This window comes from Notamacropus eugenii, chromosome 7 (assembly GCF_028372415.1).
Source record: "Notamacropus eugenii isolate mMacEug1 chromosome 7, mMacEug1.pri_v2, whole genome shotgun sequence".
In the NCBI taxonomy this organism is placed as follows: domain Eukaryota; kingdom Metazoa; phylum Chordata; class Mammalia; order Diprotodontia; family Macropodidae; genus Notamacropus; species Notamacropus eugenii.
This window is the reverse complement of record NC_092878.1, coordinates 55,420,757-55,440,318: the sequence shown is the minus strand read 5'-3', so window position 1 is coordinate 55,440,318 and position 19,562 is coordinate 55,420,757. Positions and strand designations below refer to the sequence as shown.

At 37.3% G+C, this 19,562-nt stretch overlaps 1 protein-coding gene across 3 annotated transcripts in view; it reads left to right on the top strand.

Moving 5' to 3' along the window:
• LOC140514471 (zinc finger and SCAN domain-containing protein 29-like) overlaps positions 1-19,194 on the top strand; it is an 82,984-nt gene extending 63,790 nt beyond the window's left edge. Inside the window, exons 3-4 of one of the 3 annotated variants that reach the window (XM_072624900.1) lie at positions 11,909-11,989; positions 12,830-19,194. In XM_072624900.1, the coding sequence (XP_072481001.1) occupies positions 11,909-11,989; positions 12,830-12,849 (101 nt within the window). In that variant the 3' untranslated portion in view covers positions 12,850-19,194. Of the gene's footprint in view, positions 1-7,627; positions 9,637-11,908 lie in introns of those variants that run through there. The other 2 variants (XM_072624899.1, XM_072624903.1) reach the window with 2 other exon arrangements.
• The last annotated feature ends 368 nt before the right edge of the window (positions 19,195-19,562 follow it).

The window sequence follows — 19,562 nt, the reverse complement described above, 5'->3', positions numbered from 1 at the left end:
TATTTTTTCCTGTGTTGTAATTATTACTTTGCATAGTCTCTAACTTGATAGACTTAGACATTTTTCTTCCTTTTATTCTTTTTTTAAATTTAAATCATTTTTATCAGACTTGTAAGACTCTAGGAAAATATAATTTTGTCAGTCATCAACATCTGCACTTCATCCCTGGCCATATGTCCGTCATTCATGTTTTAATTTGTGGTCCAGAAATCTAAATTCTGTTCACAGGTGTCATCTTATTAATCATTTTCCAAACTGGCCTTTTTCATATTAGCCTCGCCTCCAAATGGCAGTAGTGATGCAAACATTCCCCCCCTCCCAGAGACCTCTCCTGGACTTTGTAATCCCCAGCAATGCCGTCTACGTTTATTCCAGCAACAGAGTTCGATCCCACACATGAATTACCAGAAGTGTTTGGAAATGTCAGATTTAACAAATCTTGGGAGGCTCTCTGTCATAGTTTAGATACATTCTCCAGGAAGTCAGCAGACCTCCCCATTGTTAATGTCAGGTTGATAAATAAATGCCTTGGAACTGCTTAGCAGTGTTGCCAACCATCACTACTGGTCTCTTCTCATGACTATCTTAATGTCACCAATGGGTCCACATTTCAATTAATTTCAGTTCAAGAAACATAGTCTGATCTATACTCTAGCAAGATTATTTTATCAGCTGGGAGAAAAATGGTTTACGTGGGGACAAACTGAAAAGGCACACTATTACAATAGCTCAGGTGGGAGTGGATCAAGTAAGCAAACATTTTTTAAATTTGTATTGTGTTTTAAGCACTATGAGAGTTGATGTGGGCCTGAAATAAGGCAGTAGTCATACGAATAAAAAAGAGGGAATGAAATCGAGATACTATATCATGTGAAATGAACAAGATTTCACAATGGATTGGTTATTTGGGAGGAAGGAATGGGAAAAATTAATGTTGGCTGGGAGGTTACAAATTTGGATTTACCGGACAATAGTGATTCTCTCAACAAAAATCAAGAAGTTTGGAAGCAGGGTGGGTTTAGGAGGAAGGAGAATGAATTTTGTTTTGGATATGTTAAGGTTGAGATTCCAATGTGATAGTCTAATGGAAATGCCTAATAGGCAGTTGGTAAATGTGGAACTGGACTATAGGAGGGAGATTAAAGTTGAATAAAAACATTGAGGAGTCATATAGACATGATAATTAAACTCAAGGAAGCTGATGGGATTATTGAGGTAGAGGAGGACCAGGGATGTATTTTTGGGCAACATTCACAGATAAGGGCAAGAGTTGTTTAACAATACAGCAAAAAAAGACCAAGAGCAGAAGTGAAAAGAAGAGGAGAAAAACCAGGAAAAGTATCATGGAAACGAAGGGAGAAGAGAGTACTCACAAGGAGGTAGTCATGGACAGGGTCAAAAGATAAAGAGAAATTAAGGAGGAGTGAAAAGGGCTTGTTGGATTTGGTGGTATTTCAATAGTATGGTGGGGTTGGATGCCATATTGTAAAGGCTTTAAAAGTCAATGGAGGCATTAAGTATAGATGGCTTTTTCCTTAGAGTCTGGCTGTGAAAATCAAGAAAAATATAGAATCATAACCCAAGGAGTTTTTGGGGACAGAAGAGATATATAAATATTTGAAAGTGTCAGAGAACAAGCCAGTAAATAGGGAGCAACAGAAGATAAGAGGAAAAGTTACATTCTAAACCTCCTCTCCCATACTCTAGATTTTCATCTTGGAGACTCAATCTGAAATTAACACAAAGAGTCTCTCTGTCCCTGTGATCTCTCCCTCTGTTCAGATTGCTTCTCCCAAAAGTTCCACTTTAAAAGGCCTTTAAAAAGGTCCAGCAATAGTTCATTAATCTCCAGAATGAATTCCAGATCTGATCTCCAGATATTTGATATCTTTATCTCTTCCAATCTTCCCTTCAGCTTCCTTTTATGTTTATCTTCTCTTATTGGAATTATGCTCTCCTGGAGCATATGAGATATTCAGGGAGGACTAGCACTGTGGTGTGAGGGCTTGCCAAGCACTTTTCAGGGCTGTTCATCCATCTTTGGTGTCTACCTGGTACTTAACTCTTATCTGTGACTGCAAGAAGCTATACAACGTGCAGTGGCTACACCCCAGGATAATGCCTCTGCAGATGGGTTAAACCAGGTTGAGGGTAACCCATGGACCTCAAATCCATCGTTGAGTTAGGGAAGTGTCCGCCCCAAGCATGTGAAGGATTTCCCTAGTGGAACGGGTAGATGAGAACAATTCATTCCAATGGCTATGAAAGTGGTTGAAGCAGGCACTATGACTTGCTGAGAGGTTGGTCAGACAATGAAGAAACTAAGGTCATTCACTGCATCCAGAGCCATTACCAGTAGTTGTGATTTCAATGACTCTGAAAAAATGAGCCTGATTACTTTGTGCAACTGTGCCTCACTTAAATCCAGTTCATGTATTAGTCAAGACATTGCCCAATGAATTCATCGGTCTTTGAAAATAAAGCACAAATAACATTTCTATTACCAGCACATTCTTGATACATGATAACCCAAAGGAGAGAAAGAAGGGAGAGGGAGAATGGGGGAAATTATCTCATTGGGAAATCAACTGACCTAGAAAATAGAGTGAGGAGAGATAGTTTAAGAGTTATTGGACTACATGAAAGCCATGATTAAAAAAAAAGAGCTAGACATCAAATTTCAAGAAATTATAAAAGAAAACTGCCTCAATATTTTAGAATCAGGGGTAAAATAAAATAAAAAGATCCACCAATTACCTTTTGGAAGAGATCCCACAATGAAAATTCCCAGAAATATGGCAGACAGATTCTAGAGCTCCCAGATCAAGGAGACAATATTACAAGTGGTCATTGAAGAGCCACAGTCAGGATCACACAAGATTTATCTGCTTTCAAGTTAAAGAACTGGAGAGCTTGGAATATGATATTCTGGAATTCAAAGGATCTAGAACAGGGATGGGGAATCTGTAGCCTTGAGGCCACATGTGACCTTCTAGGTCCTCGGGTGTGGCCTTTTTTGATTGAGTCCAAGTTTTACAGAACAAATCCTTTTATTAAGAGTCCTTGTTCTGTGAAGTTTAGATTCAGTCAAAGGGCCACATTTGAGGACTTAGAGGGCCACATGTGGCCTTGAGGCTGCAGGTTCCCTACCCCTGATCTAGGATTGCAACCAAGAATCCCCTTCCCAGCGAAACTAAGTATAATGATTTAGGGAGAAAATGGTCATTTAATGAAATAGATGACTTTCAAGCATTTCCAATGGAAAAACTAAAGCTGAACAGAAAATTTGATATCTAACACAAGACTTAAGGAAGCATAAAAAAGTAAACATGAAAGAGACTTAATAAGGTTAAACTGTTTACATTCCAGTATGGGAAGATGATACATGTAACTTCTAAGAACTTTATTATTATGGCAATTAGGAGACTGCAAAAACAGATGACATGGACATGAGTCAATTATACTGAGATGATCTCAGAAAAATGAAGGGATGAAAAAGAGGGATGCATTTGGGAGAAGGGGAAAGGGAGAGGTAGAATGGGGAAAATTAGCTCACATAAAAGAGGCACACTTGAAAGTTCTTACAGTGGAAGGGAAAGTGAGGAGAGTGGGCAACACTTGAACCTTATTCTCAGAATTAGTTCAAAGAGGGAAGAATATAGAAACATTCTTAACTGAATATAGAAATGTATCCTATCTGTCAGGAAAATAGGAGGGAAAGGGGCTAAGAGAAAAGGGAAGAGGATAAAAGGAAGAATAGATAAAAGGAGGTAGTGGTCAGAAGCAAAATTTACTTTTGAGAAGGGTATAAAGGATGAAAAGAGGTAATAAGAGAGAGAGAGAGAGAGAGAGAGAGAGAGAGAGAGAGAGAGAGAGAGAGAGAGAGAAGATAAACAGAAAAAAATAGGACAGATGGAAATGTGCAGCTATTAATCAGAATTCTGAAGGTGAGTAGGATAAACTCACCCATAAAAAAGAAGAGTATAGTAGAATGGATTAGAAACCAGGATCCAACAATATGCTGTTTACAAGTTACATACTTGAAACAGAAAGACACTCATAGGGTTGAAATAAGGGGCTGGACCAGATTTTGTCATTCTTTAGCCGAAGTTAAAAAAAAAAAGGCAGAGGTAGCAATTATCATCTCAGAAAAAGCAAAATTAAAAAATGACCCAATTAAAAGAGATAACCAGGGAAACTACATTTTACTAAAAGGTACCATAGACAACAGATGGAAATACTAAATTTATATGCACCAAATGGGAGAACATCCAAATTCTTAAAGGAAAAGTTAAATGAGTTACAGGAGAAAATAGATAGCAAAACTATATTGGGGGGACCTCAATTGTACCCTCTCAGAACTAGGTAAATCCAACCATAAAATAAATAAGAAAGAAGTTAAAAGATGAATAGAAAAGTTAGATATGATACACCTCTGGAGAAAAATAAATAAGAATACAAAGGAGAATATTTTTTGTCAGCTGTACATGGCATCTTCACAAAAAATGAACCATGTATTTGGGCATAAAAACCTCAGAACCAAAGGCAGAAAAGAATATTAAATGCATCCATTTGCAGACCATAATGCAATCAAAATTACATCCAATAAAGGGTCTTGGAAGCAAATATTAAAAATTAGTTGGGAACTAAGCAATCTAAAACAAACTAAAGAATGAGTGGGCAAAAAAGCAAATCATAGAAACAATCAATAATTTTATTGCATATAATGACAACAATGAGTCAACATACCAAAATGTGTGAGATGCCACTAAAGCAATACTTAGGAGAAAATTTATATCTCTAAATGCTTAAATCAATAAAAACAGAAAGAGAGAGAGAGAGAGAGAGAGAGAGAGAGAGAGAGAGAGAGAGAGAGAGAGAGAGAGAGAACAGATCAGCGAATTGGACATGCAGTAAAAAGAAAAACTAGAAAAAGAACAAATTTAAAATCCCCAATTAAGTACAAAAATAGAAATCCTGAAAAATCAAGGGCAAGCTTAATAAAAATTATTTTACATCATTGAAATAAAAATGCAACATGATACCTTACAAAAGTGACATTTGAGTTGAGTGCTGAAGTAAACTAGGAATTCTAAGAGGTAGAAGTGAGGAAGAGGACTTTGCAGGCATGGGGAGAGTTTGTTCAAAGACATGAGGTTGGAGTATTTAAAATCACATAGGTACAATAACAAGGCCAATTGGACTAGACTGAAGAGTATGTGCAGGAAAGTAACGTAATAATATAAGAAAATTAGGTTGGATCATGAAAGACTTGAAATATCAAAAAGAGGAGTTTGTATTTGACCTTAAAGTTGATAGGGAACTAGTAGAGAGAGCCAATTGACCATGATATGGTCAGACAGCCTTGTGTGGGATGGATTGGAGAGACTTGATATTTCTTCTCCTTCCTTTGAATTTTATTTTATTCTCTATTTAGGAAACACTAAATAAAATAAATATTTCTATATCCTTATTAGAACAGAAAACAGAAGAATCATAAACAATCAGTCAACAAGCATTTATTATACACCCATTCTATGCCAGGCACTGTGCTAGGTTTTGTATACAACACTGAAAATCTCTTTTATGTACAATTTGCTTTTCTTTTTAAGTATATAATAAATTCAACATGTCATTTTCAAAGATGTCGCACTAATCTATGACTCCCTCTGTTCCCTTTTGTGTATTTAAAAGAAATATTTCAATGCCACTCTTTTCCATTGTTATTTGCTGTAGTTCTAAAAATGGCAGCAATAGAAACATCACAAGAGAATAATACTAAAACCTCAATAATTGGTAAAGAAGAAACAAAATTATCATTTTTGCAGATGGCATGAAGGTTTCCTTTGAAAACTTTATAGAATCAGCAAACAGTAGTTTTTTAAAAATTAAACCAAGAGATGCAAAATAGATACACAAAATTTATCAGCATCCCTATAAAAAATTTAAAAAATGATAGATAAAAGATAGAAAAAGAAACCATATACAAAATAACTACAAAATGTATGTAGTATCTGGTGGTCAGTCTACCTCACTCAAGACTTATATGAATAAGTTGCAAAATACTCTTCTTAGAAATAAAATCTTAAGTAACTAAAAGGCTATGTATTGCTTATAATTGGACCATGACAATATAATTTAAAGAGATATTATCTACAGGAATTTACAGACATAATGCTATATCAATCAAATTACCAAGGGGTCACTCTATAGAATGAGACAAAATCAGGTTAAAATTTGGAAGAACAAAATGTCTGGGACCTAAAGGGAAATAAAGGGGGGGAAGGTGGGGGAATAGCACTTCATGACCTCAAACCATTGTATAAAACTATAATTACCAAAACCACTTGGAGCTGGTTAAAAAATGTAATTTTTTTATTAGGGGCAGGTAGGTGGTACAGAGAGCATCTAGGTGACTCAGTGGATAGAATTCTAGGACCGGAGTCAGGAAAGCTCATCTTCATGAGTTCAAATCTGACCTGACACTTACTGGCTGTGTAACCCTGGGCAAATCCCTTAATCCTCTTTGCCTCAGTTTCCTCATCTGTAAAATGAGCTGGAGAAGGAAATGACAAACCACTCCAGTATCTTTCCCAAGAAAACCCCAGATAGGGTTGCAAAGACTCTGAAATGGCTGAACAACAAAATGGAAAAGTAGATCAATGGAACAGACTAGATAAGCAAGAAATCAAAAATACTCAGTCAACAAGCATTTATTAAACACTATTTTGTGCCAGGCACTGTGCTAGGCTTGGGGAACACAATGAATCAGCCCATGTCCTCTGGGAAGTTACTTTCTTTTGGGGTGTATACATTAAAGTATATAAAAATAAATACAAGGCAATTGTGGGATGACTCATCATCATACATCTTTTTACAAAGGCTTTTTGCGTCTTTATGTTTATCCTACTTTCATTTTATGTCCCAGGATGCTCAAATCCCATTTGAAAGCTGTGCTTCATCATGCATATATTTTAGCAGTTTTTATTAAACCAGAGTTCTTTTCCTTTTAGCTATCAAAATGCAGCAATATCTTATATCATTTAACAATTGATTGAACTCATTTTGTTCTTTATGTAAAAGAACTTTTTCTGTTCTTTTAAATGCTAACCTCCTGAAAAGTCTTTGAAGAGATAACGTACTAAATCAGCAGTGATGATACAAATGCAAATAGTAAATCAATCCCTATCCTCATGGATCTCCCTCATGGAAAGGGGAGGCAAGAGGTCCCTATGTAGTCATCTACAGAATAAATAGAAAGAGGATAAATAGAAATCAACGAAAAGTACATGAGGCAGTAAGTTTGCTGCCACCAGAAGTGTTCAGCATAGACTGGATATTCAGCTACTTGTCAGAAGTTTTGTACAAAGGATTCCACATGGGGTGAAAACTCAAACAACCTCCAAGAACCTTTGCATGCCTAAAGAAATGAGAGAAATAGTTTAAGGAAAACTGATTCTGAATTCCATAGGCTGTGCAGAATTTCTATCAGCTTTGAGTACTAAAACCTTTTTGCTAGACAGGGTTAACTCACTCTTTGGGTGTATTCATATGTGTTCAATGTTCCAGAAAATGTCAGGTCTCTTTTAGAACAAGCTAACAGAACCACATTCCTTTCCCCTCACAGGGAACTACCCAATAGCTAGCAGGAGAGCATTCTCTGAATTCTGAGTCTTGGGATAATCACCCTGAAGCCAACTCTACACATGTCCCCCTGTTTGTTCAAGGGATGAATCGGCATGCTAGGGCAGCATCCCAATTTCTCACCACGAGGACCACGACTGCATAAGGCAGCACCATCATCATGGTTATATCAGTGGCTTTTGAGTGACTCTGTACTCCTGACCACCGGAATATCTGGTAGCCATGTGTTTTGCACACGGGAAGGAAGCATTACACATCTTCAACTGTTTTCAAGGCTATGGCAGCAGCAGCTCAGTAATTAGAGCAGAGAGATCTTGGAAAACCTTGTCTGGCCAGCGAATGATGAGTTTGCTTTTGGTTTAGAACATTAGCATGCAGAGGTGGGTCACAAGGGAAGGGTGGTGAGATGGTTTGGAAAGATAAAGGGGAGTGATTCAATGTGGTGGGGAAGTCTCTGAAGAAATCAAAGCACCCAAACATCATTATTTCTCTAGGCTCACAGACATTCTCTCTCTCACCAATTGTTTTTCTCTGCTAATGAAACTGTTGGACCTTGAGATCCACATGGATAAACACACTGGTTGACTTTAAAGTTTCTTCAAATCCTAGGCCTAATTGGCAAATGACAGTGGGTGGAGGAAGCTTGTCAAGAAAGCCCACAAAACACTCTCTGGCAAGAGTCTCAATCCCTAGAAGACCGTTCTCTCGTGTTGTATTCTCTATGGACTAATGACATCGGAGAGTCACCAATTATAAGGGAAATACCAGGATACCAGAGTTGTTCCATGGCAAAGTGGTCAATACATACCTTTCTCTACCCCTACACAAACCATGAGGCAAAATCAAGTCATTTCCTACAGAGAATCTTCAATCTGAAAAGAAGAGATTTGCTCTCATGTGCTGCTCCATAGACACAAAAGATAGCTTGGACCTTGGTAACTTGGGTTATAATGGGAATGGGCTAGGAAAATGCTTTGGAACCAGCGAAGTCCCATGCAAACCTCATAAAGTTTGGCTTTTTCTTTTTTTTAACCAATGAACCCTAGGTCAGGATGGGTTTGGGGGTAACTTCCTCCTCACAACCTCGACTTCCTGTCTCTAAGGGAAAGAAAAGACTCATCTCAGTCTCTCTTACAAAACATTTTGGTGACTTCAATGTAGATGAATCAGAAACATATGGATCAAATTTCCTCCTAAAATACACATGGGCTTAGCAATTAAAAGAAAATGTGTTGGATGCAGCAGATTTGCTCTTCCAGCCAAACCCAAATGTTTGAGAACTCCACAGCCCCCAGACAGAGTGATGGCCACCAAAAAGGATCACAAGGAATTAATGGAGAAAAACTAGGCTGATAAATGTAGAGGCACAAGGCATACAATAACTAGGAGGAAGCACTACTGGGCCTGGTGTCAGGAAGACCTGAATTCAAATCTGTTCTCAGACATGTATTACAAGTATGACCCTGGGCAAATCACTTAACCTCTGTCTGCCTCTAGTTTTCTCATTTGTAAAATAGAGATTATTGTAGCACCTACTTGGGTTGTTACAAGGCTCAAATGGGATAATATTTATAAAATGTTTAGCCTAGTGCCTGGCACGTAATAAGTGCTTAATAAAAAACCCAGAAAAACAAAACTTATTTCCTTCCTTCTCCCCCCACCCCGCTTCCTTTCTCTATCCCTCCTACTCTTCATCCCTCCCTCCCTTGTTTTCCTTCCTTTCTTCCATCCAGTCAACATTTTGTTTTTCAACAGTCAGCAATTTCCATGCACACAGAAATAGGGAATGAAGCATTTTAGTGTCTATGGATCCCATTAACAGGGAAAATTCTCCTGCAGAAATTATGCACTAGAAAATTTGCCTTGAAATATGGGCTGATAAATGTGTTAACTTACAAGGAAAAAATCTAAACTATATTAGAAAAGGGTTGTTACAAGATGTACTGGATAGACATACACCAAACACATTCTGGCTGGCAGGCTGTACATTCTGTTATTTGATAAAGCTAATAATGTGGTAGGACGTGTTGATATAACTGATCCATTTAGCAAAAACCACAAACATTTACACAGAAAAAATAAATAAATAAGGTTTGCAGCTCTGGCAGAGGAGCTAAAACAAATCTAGAAACTGAGGAGCATCAAAAAAAAAGACAGATATTGACTTGGCAAGTGGGATGATTTCACTGCACATTTGTTTGACTCAGGGAACAAAACGTTTGGTCAAATCAAGGGAACTCATCATTCAGTCACTTTCTACATTTATTTACTAAATAGCTATAGGTATCTCCCTAACTGATTTCTGCCCCAGTTGTAAAATGAGGTGAATGCTACCATTTGTCACTAGATATCTATGAAGTACTTTGCACTCCTCTGAGGAAGGAGCAGAGCCATAACTAGGAATTCTGCACATTGAGCAAAGTGGGCAGATCAGGTGATAGAGAGAGCTCACCTGGGGTGTATAGCCATGGAAAATGAGAAGAAAAAGCACAGCCTTTGACAGTGCTGATAGAATCCCCTAGATCAGGGGATTCATGTTAAGAACATGAAGTCCATGGATTTCAGGAAGTTTATTAACTTGGGTGGGAAAAAAAATTACATCTTTGTTTTTCACTAACCTCTAACTGAAATTTCTCGTTTCCTTTAATTATAAAAGTAGGCAACAAATATTTTTTCTGTCCATAGATTTCACCAGACTGCCAAAGGGATCCATGACACAAAAGTGTTAAGAACTTCTGCTCTAGATTTTAGGACCCTGAGACAAACCCCAGCTGCCCCATTTAGTTATGGCTCAGAGAAAAGAAAATACAAAGACAAGCCATCATTACTGGGCTTTTTCCTCAAGTTTAGGAGAGTAACTTTTTGCACTTTGGGTTTTGTTTCCAAGTCTTTAAGAATGTCTCTGGCTTTTCGATGGGACATTAATATTTTAGAATCCTCTTTAAATGTGTTGAGATAACACTGGGGAGTTTTTTACTTAGATGAGACCAGTTTGGATTCTCTGACATCAATAGCCATATAATCATACTTAGATAACACAGGCCACCCAGGAAACTAAAATGACTTCACAAATAGTCAATCACATAATCTCAGCAGATCTTTGAAGAGGTTTTTACATAGCAGAGGGAGTCATTCTCAATAAAATAGCCAAGGAACTGAGTGAGTGATGTATCTAAATTTACTGGAGACCTGTGAGAGAGCCACAAATAAACTAGAGAAATGCTTCTGACATTTTGCAAATCATAAACATTACCTGACACAATCTTCTCCCAATTTATTCTTTCATTGTTTTGAGCATTATATGCACCAAAGATGCTTCCAGAAGATTCCCAACTCAAACCGTATTGCAACTTTTTTATGGTGTGGTGGTAGGGAGGTGGAGAGTGGGAAGGTGAGAATTGCAGACAACAGGAAGGAGGTATGGAAATTCTGGTGCCAAGTTTTTTCTATTTTTACAAACAGATAATGTTCAATTGACAACACTGTTAGAAACTAATACCTTATTGGTTACTGTGCTGGGCTCCACTTGGCACAGAATCATAGATTTGTTACTCTCCGACCTGAAATATGATTGGTGCTTTCCTTTACAGTTTGATCTTTTTCACTTGAATGATAAGGCAAGTATTTTTTGGTAGGGGGTGAAGTAGATGCATTTTGTGACAGTTTTAAGGTATAATTGATATTTTCCCCTTAGGAAGCCTGATTACTTTCATCCTCATTCAAGGTAGATGCCTATAGCACACTGTCCCCAGTTAAACTAAAGCAACTTACAAAGTCAAGCCAGTAAGCATTTATTAAATGCTGATCATCTGCCAAACTTGGTGCTAAGTGTTGAGAATACACATAGAAGCAAATAGAAAGATAGTTCTTGCCCTCAAGGAGCTTATATTCTAATGGGGGAAAAGATAATACATAAAAGAAGGCTGAAAGATGATAGGAAGGGAAAGATATCCATGAAATGTGTGGGGGTGGTGCATAGTAGAGTAAGAAGTTTGGAGAGTCAAAAGCGGAGAGCTGACTGAGGAATGAAAGAGTAAATATGGTTGGCTTGGGAAATATCTTGAAGATGGAGGTTCCAGGAGGAAATGATCCATCAAAGAAAGTGGCCACAGCGGTGAAGGAATCTTCCAGGGTGAGAAGAATGCTAGGGAAGGGTACAGAAACAAGTTCAAAAAGTCAGGAGTAGAGCCCAGAGAGGAATAAAGGTACAAAGTCTTCCCACTAAATGAACTTACATTTTTTCCATCATTATTTTTAATAACAGATTTTCAACTCAAGGACAATTGCTTTATCTCCTTTGTGATGCTCGGAAGAAGAGAAAGAGATGAAAAGATTCACCTGAAAGGTGAAACTTCAAATCTTTTATGATGTTGATACAGACTAGGGAAAGGAGAAACTAAATCCTGGCATGTTGTGCTTGGGGAGAAAAAACATTGCAGAAAGAGTCTAATGACAATTCAAGATTTTATCTGAAAGGAAAAGATCAAGGAGAAGCTGGTCTGCTATATGCTCAGTTTAAAACTAGTCAAAATATGTGATTTTGACAGGATGAAACAAAAAAAGACATTTGACAATTTAAAGATAAAAGAATTGTCTATCTGATCATGTCTTTCTGATTTCCCATAAATGGAAATTATATAATTTTTGAAGGAAATATATTAGGAAGAAATATATATTAAATTCCCAGAGCTTACCATAGTGATGGACTCTGAAAGGAATCAGAGCATATGGCATGGTGATTTCTCTCAGCCATGACCATGCTTCTGGGTGACTGGAAGGATGGTGGTGCTATCAACATTAATAATGTTTCCAAAATCATATGAAAGCACCATTTTCAGTGGAAAACAAACCTCTCATCTTAAAAGTCTCAAAACACTACAGTAACAATGTCCCATCAATTTCAGTTTATGATGGAAATATATGTTTGTGTCTGTGTGTATTTACACATGTATATGTGTTTGGGAAGGTCTGTATATAAACATCGATGTACAGGGCAAAGTTAGTAGGGGTGGAATGTAGAGGTGTAACATGAGAAGTAAGGACAGGCAAAAAGGGTGGGAGAGAGGAAAAGGGTGGGATAAAAACTCAGGTTCAGCATCTCTATGCATATTTTTAACAGTAGGCTAACCATGTTCTGCCAATAAATACTTTTTGAAAATTATTATGTTGGAAAATTTTTTTCCAGGTCTGAACAATATGTACTAGCTCTACCTGCATTTGCCACAACCAGTCCCATCTTCTTAACCAATCCAACTTCTCTCAGATGGCTACCAGATACTCCTGTGGTTGGGAACCACTCACACAGAAGCCACAACAACCAAAATAACACTGCTTTGACACAGTGTTCCTTCATGATGGATTAAGTTGATCCACTAATTTTCATTCTTAAACAAATGTCTGTTTGTGTGTGTACATGTGCATATATGCATGCAAAAGTCATAGTACCCTTCTCCTGTTCCTAGAGAGTGACTTTGTCTTCTCCAAAAAGTGTTTTCAAAAGGCATTAGGGCTTCAAACCCTACACATTCCCTTGTTATCCCTTCTTCTCTTGGCCATCTCAACCTTTCTTTATGAAGGTAACGTTCAGGTATGTGAAATTCCTTCAGAAACTTAATGTGTTGAACAAATATAAGGAATTATTTTTAGTATTAGGCTAAGAGAATTCAAGCAACGCCCTTCAACAATTACATGGAGGTTTCTCGAAAAGTCAGACAAAGAGGGAATATAGAACTAGATGTATCTTATAACTTCCTCATTGAACCTATTACCATATTTACATTAGAAAACTTTGATGTTTCTTTTGGAGATCATCACCTCCACCTAATGAAGGTGTCTGTGGCCAAGACATCCAAGAGATACCCTCTCTTTGAGAGCTGGTTATCACACTCCTTCCCAGTCAGTGCAAGTGTGCATCCATACACATATAATTTCTTTTAGACTTTAGGAATATTGGTCCATGTTTAATTTCATGGAAAGAACTTAATTATATAGTCAGGAGTTCCCAAAAAAACTATTTCCACAGAAGATCATTATTTCATGGTAGAAGGAAAGGACAAACAAACTGTACCCATAAAATAGGAATAAGGAGACCTGGGATCTGTCTTTAATGCTGTCACCCAGCAATTGTACATTTTTGGACAACACACTTCAACCATCTAAGTTTTAGTTTCCTCCTCTTTAAAATAAGGGATTTGGATCAGATGATCTTACATTTCCTCCCAGTTGTAAACTTCTATGATCATTTGACCATCACCTTAAACATTTGAATATAGTTGTATGATTTCGCAAGAAATATTTTCTTATGAAATTCTTTGATAGGGCCATAGGATCATAGGTTCAGTGCTGAAAGGGATATTAGAGACCATCAAGTCCAATGAGACATAGGGAGTTTGAATGACTCGCTCAGGGTTGTGTAGCTAGTAAGTATCTGAGGCAATTTTGAATCCAGGTTTTTGAGTTCAGTGTTTTATTACAATGCTACTTCAGAAGCGAAATGGAATGTTTGAAATGACACTTTAAAATCATCATTTCTTGAGCTGGACCTGGTAGGAATCTTTGAGATCATCTAGGCTAAGAGGAATGATTTACTCAAGGTCCTAGAGTTATCCAAACAGCAGAGTCAGGATTTGTATTCTTTCAGTCTAGTATTTTTCAATTACCCAATGATAAAGCCCCTTTTCATTTTTCAGTCATTTTCATTCATTTCAGATTCTTTGTGATCCCATTTGGGATTTTCTTGGGAAAGATAGTAGAGTGGTTTGCCATTTCCTTTTCCAGCTCATTTGACAGATGAGGAAACTGAGGAAAACAGGGTGAAGTGACTTGCCCAGGGTCACATTGCTAGTAAGTATCTGAGGCTGGATTTGAACTCATGAAGATGAGTCTTCCTCATTCCAGGGTTGGCAGAACATGACCTAGCTGCCTCTAACAGAGCCCCTTTAGAAGCCTAATTTCATAACATGGCCAAAGCTTTGTGTCCCAACTTATATCTTGGTCACAAACAAGTAGCTTCCTTTTAAGGAGCAGAAACCAGGTTGTGACAGATGTAGGGAAATAAAGCTTGCAATGAGATATTTTGAAAAATAGTGACAGTCAAACAAGTTGTGGTATATGATTTTGATAAAATACTACTGTGCTATAAGGAATGATGAGATCAATGATCTTAGAAATACATGGATAGACTTGCATGAAATAATGAAGAATCAAATAAGTAAAAGCAAGAAAACATATACAGTAACAGCAATAGTGTTTTAACAACCACTTTGAGTGGCTAAGTCATTTTGACTATTATAAATACCCAAATTAACAGCAAAGGATGTATGAAGGAAGATGCTATCTGCATCCAGAGAAAGAAATGATTAATAGAAGTATGTATAGAATTATTTTATGCATGTGCACACACACACACACACATATTTGTGTTTAGTGGTAGTCATCTCTAGGGTGGGGGAAAGAAAAAAAAGAAACATTATAACTTTATTATATATTTTAAAAGAATAGCAAGTTGTACATAATTGATTTGCAATTTCATGTACAATCATCTTTTAAAAACCATACTATGTGATGGAAATGCTTTATTTCATCAATTAAAAAATTTAAAAAAAAAGAAAATTAGTGACAATGATTGGAGCCCCCATTAACAACCATAACTTTTATTTACATCCTAGTGTGATGATTAAAAAGGTTTGAGACATAGTTTCTGAATTTAATCATTTTATTAACGAAGCCAGTAGATTATTAATAAAAGGATGTTCATTTAGTCACCTCTCTTAGACCAAAGACCCCTACTAGCAGTGGAGTCACAATTTATATGCCCTTTGAAAAGTAGATGTTTCCAAGGGATGGCAATCAGCTGTGATTTGTTAACACAATGGGAGGTGGGCTATCTTGCAGTACATGACTTAGGTCACTCAAATGTTGGTCAGAGAGACATCAATTTCCATATTACATCTCTTTATGATGGGGAGAATCAGCATTTTTCCCAGGCCTGTCTGAGCCAACACAATAAACAGGAATACACCCATTAGCCCAAACTTAGAATTTCTTTTACTGTTTGATTAGATCTCAGCTTGGATAAATCTCTATGAGAGACTTCCCACATCGGTTGATTTCTAGATAAGGAAGTAGGAAAGAGGGACACCTTGTATCTAATGAAATAGTTACTAAATATGAGAGGAATATTCATTTCTCACATTGGTATATTATCCAGTTGAGGCTACGGGTGGCTTGATAAAATAGAAAGAACAGAAATTTAAAATGGCAATCATTTGGCAAAGACTTTACATATATCTTTCACTGTCCAAATTAGTGTCCTTTCTTTATAATCCTGCCCTTGCTTTCATGTATTTCAAATACTAAACAACTTCTATGCTCAAAAGCACTTTATTAGGCACTGGGAATACATCAATGATAAACTAAACAATCCATATTCCCAAAAATCTTATAGTCTACTAAGGATATACATAATAAACATGAAGACAAATAAGCATTAGAGTGGTAGAGTGTGATAGAGGCACAGACAAAGGGCTCATTTCAGCTCAAGGTATGAAAGTAGACTTCATGGAGAAGGCAGAAAGTGAGCTGGTCCTTGGAAGGAAGAGAAACATTTCTTTAGGAAGAGGAAGGAATGTTTTGTAGGCCTAGGGGATGGCCAGTGTGAATGCATGGGGTAGGAAACAGCTGAATAAAATCAGGGAACTTAAGTATGAAGGGAAATGATATGAAATAAGATTGGAAAGGCAGGTTGGAGCCAGACTGTAAAGTTCCTTATATGCTAAATTGAAGAGCTTGTTATTTTATCCTACAGGTATGTTAGCAGTTGACCTGCTTAGCCATCTTGGCCATATCATAATTACAAGCGACATTCCTTCTAGCTGTTTGGAATGGGAAGAAGGGTGGAGAGAAGAATTCTCCTTATTCGCACCTTAGCTCTGCCCAGAACCATAGCGAGTCCCAAAAAGTCACGTTGGATAAAGCAGGCAGCTTTCTGTTATTGACAGAATAATATTCAAAACAGATTTGTCCCTTGGAAAAAGGATTGGATGGAGAGGATGATCATGATTCCAGGGAACAGATAATGACAGTTCTAGGCATAGTTCTAGGGAACTACAAGGGAAGAATGTCGTCTATATTGTAAAATGTGGTCACTCAGTTGTCTTTGCTTAACTGTTTCTCTTGTTTTTATTACAAAGGAAGGTTCAATTCTAGTGTGTGTGTGTGTGTGTGTGTGTGCGTGTGTGCGTTTGCATGTGCATGTGCATGTGCGTGCATGCGTGTGTGTAGGGGGCATACACAGAAATGACAATGTGGCCTTGGGCAAGTTCTTTAGGCTCTCCGGGCTTCATTTTCCTCATCTCTAAATTGAGGGGATTGCAGTAGATGGCTTCTGAAGTTCCTTCCAAGTTCTAAATCTATGATCATAAGATATTTTTAAAAGTATTCATAAAACTTAATTGAAAACAAAATTAATTTATTTTTACTCCCTCTCTCCGTTCTTTTTTCTTCTTCAGAGTGCTCCATTTTCATTTCTCTTAGGCTCAATCTCAGGTTTTAGCTCTTGCTGTAGTTCTCACAGCAAATAATTGATGGATGGAGAAAATGTTATTAACAGGTAATAGGGAGCCACTTCAATTTCTTGAGCAGGAGAGTGCTATGTTCAGATATTATACATAAGGAAAATTATTTTGGCAGCTTTGTTTGGCTGGGTTGGAGGGGAGAGATTGGAGGCAGGGAAACCAGTTAAAAGATTATATATTACAATAGTCTAAGAAAGGAGGTGGGTGAGGGGTGGTAATTGTATGAGTGGAGAAAAACATCTAAATTGCATAGGTGAGTCCTAGAGTTGACAGCTGTTTGGTAGCCTATTTTTCTAACCTTATTGGCCATTACTCCCCACCTCCCTCCACTCTTTATTCATGCCCAACTGGTCTTCTTTCTGTTCTTCACACATGATATTTCATCTCCCCTTTGCTGTCATTGTTCTGGTGGTCTCCCATGCTTGAGATGCACTCCCTTCTGGCCTCCATCTCACAGAGTGCCTTCCTTTAAAATACAGACCAGGTATTATCTTCTGAATAAATCGTTTCTCTACTCGCCCCCCCTCCCCGCAACCAGTGTTTTCTCTTCCAAGCGACTTTATATTTAACAATTTTGTATATATTTGTATTCATTTATATTTGTATCTATTTGTGTTGAACTTAATGTTTATATTTTAGGGCATGCTTATTATCTCCTCCATTAAAATATAAGCCTATTGTGAGAAGGGATTGTTTTATTCTTTGTACCTGTAGCTCCAGCTTTTAGCACGGTGTTTGGCATATAATGAACACTTAATAAATGATTGATTGAGTAAGGGGAGGAAGAAGAGTCAAAGATGATTCTAAGCTTTCAAGTCAGGGGGATGAGGAAGCCATCAGTGGAAATGGGGAAGTCAGGGAAAGGGGGACTTTTAGAGGGGAGATGATGAGTTGACCTTTGGTGACATGTCATAAACTTGCTACTTATAGATATAGATATCTTATGCTCAAGGTCCTCCAATACCATGTGGACAACATCTTTCTGAAACCGACTAGGAAAGTTCAGGAAGTAGTCTATTTAGATAAGAGATCTGAGATAAATCTGATTAACACTCTCTTATCATTGATCTCTATGCTAACATAGGGGCAGCTAGTGGAACAGGGGATAGAGTACCAGATCTAAAGTCAGGGAGACTTGAGTTCAAATTTGCCCTCAGACACCTATTAGCTATGTGACTCTGGGTAAGTTATTTCATCTCGGTTTGCCTCAGTTTCCCAATTTGTAAAATAAGGATGCTAATAACACCTACCTCCCAGGGTTTTAGGGAAGATCAGATGAGATAATAATAGTAAAGGGTTTGGTATATGCTAGATGGTATGTAAATGTTGGCTATTAATAAATATTATTATAGAATTATAAATAGTGTTATCATATTATTATTTACAGCACATCCCAAAATATGTGTGTACTTATATATGCATATATATATATATGCATATATACACATGCATACATACGCACCTACGTGAGGACCCAGGCTCCTCATGTACTCACTTCAGGACTGTACAACTTCCACTTGTCTTATCGACTTTTCTTAACTTCTTCCCTTTATTTGTTTTTCTGGTAGAAATACTCTGAATCTCCCTCATCGTTCACTTTCCCCAAGCTCCTGCAAACAGACTGACTCTCCTAGAATCAGTCTTTGATTCCATATAAGCCCATATTATAGTTCATCTTTTCCTTTTCATATAGGTTAATGAACCCCTTTCTTGGTCAATAAAGTCCTTCACACCAATGTTAGTTCTCCATCTGTGTTTCTTCCTCTGTCACTCACAAGCCAGTCTCCAAACATGCCATCTCCAGTCTACTTCCTGATGCCTTTAAACAACCCCTATGAGTAACTGGTAAGATCTTCATGATTTTGATTGGTTGTGTTGAAATAGTGTTGACATGACCTTAATTCCATATTTATTAGCATATACTCAGTAAATGCTTGAGGCAAATCTGGGATTAAAGTCTTTGTGTTTCTTTCCAGTCTGCTTCTCAGTACTTTTCCTTGAAAAATCTTGTGAAAATACATCTAGATGATACCCTAAAATTTTAGGATTCCATGAGTAGATAAAATTTTCTTTGGTTTTTTAACACAACTGACACAATAAAAAGCTTTCTGTAGTTAAAATGTGAATCTAACAAAATTCAAGACAAGGACCTATAAAATACTCAAAGATGGAAAAAACAGTTAATATTTATACGATGCTTTAAACTTCAAAAAAGTGTCTTATTATGTCTGTTTTACATGTGAGGGAACTGAGTCTAAGAAGGGTCAATTGACTTAAGGTTTAGTAAACTGTGACTGAGGCAGGATTTGCACTCAGGTCTTCCTGATCCCAAAATCTGGTTCT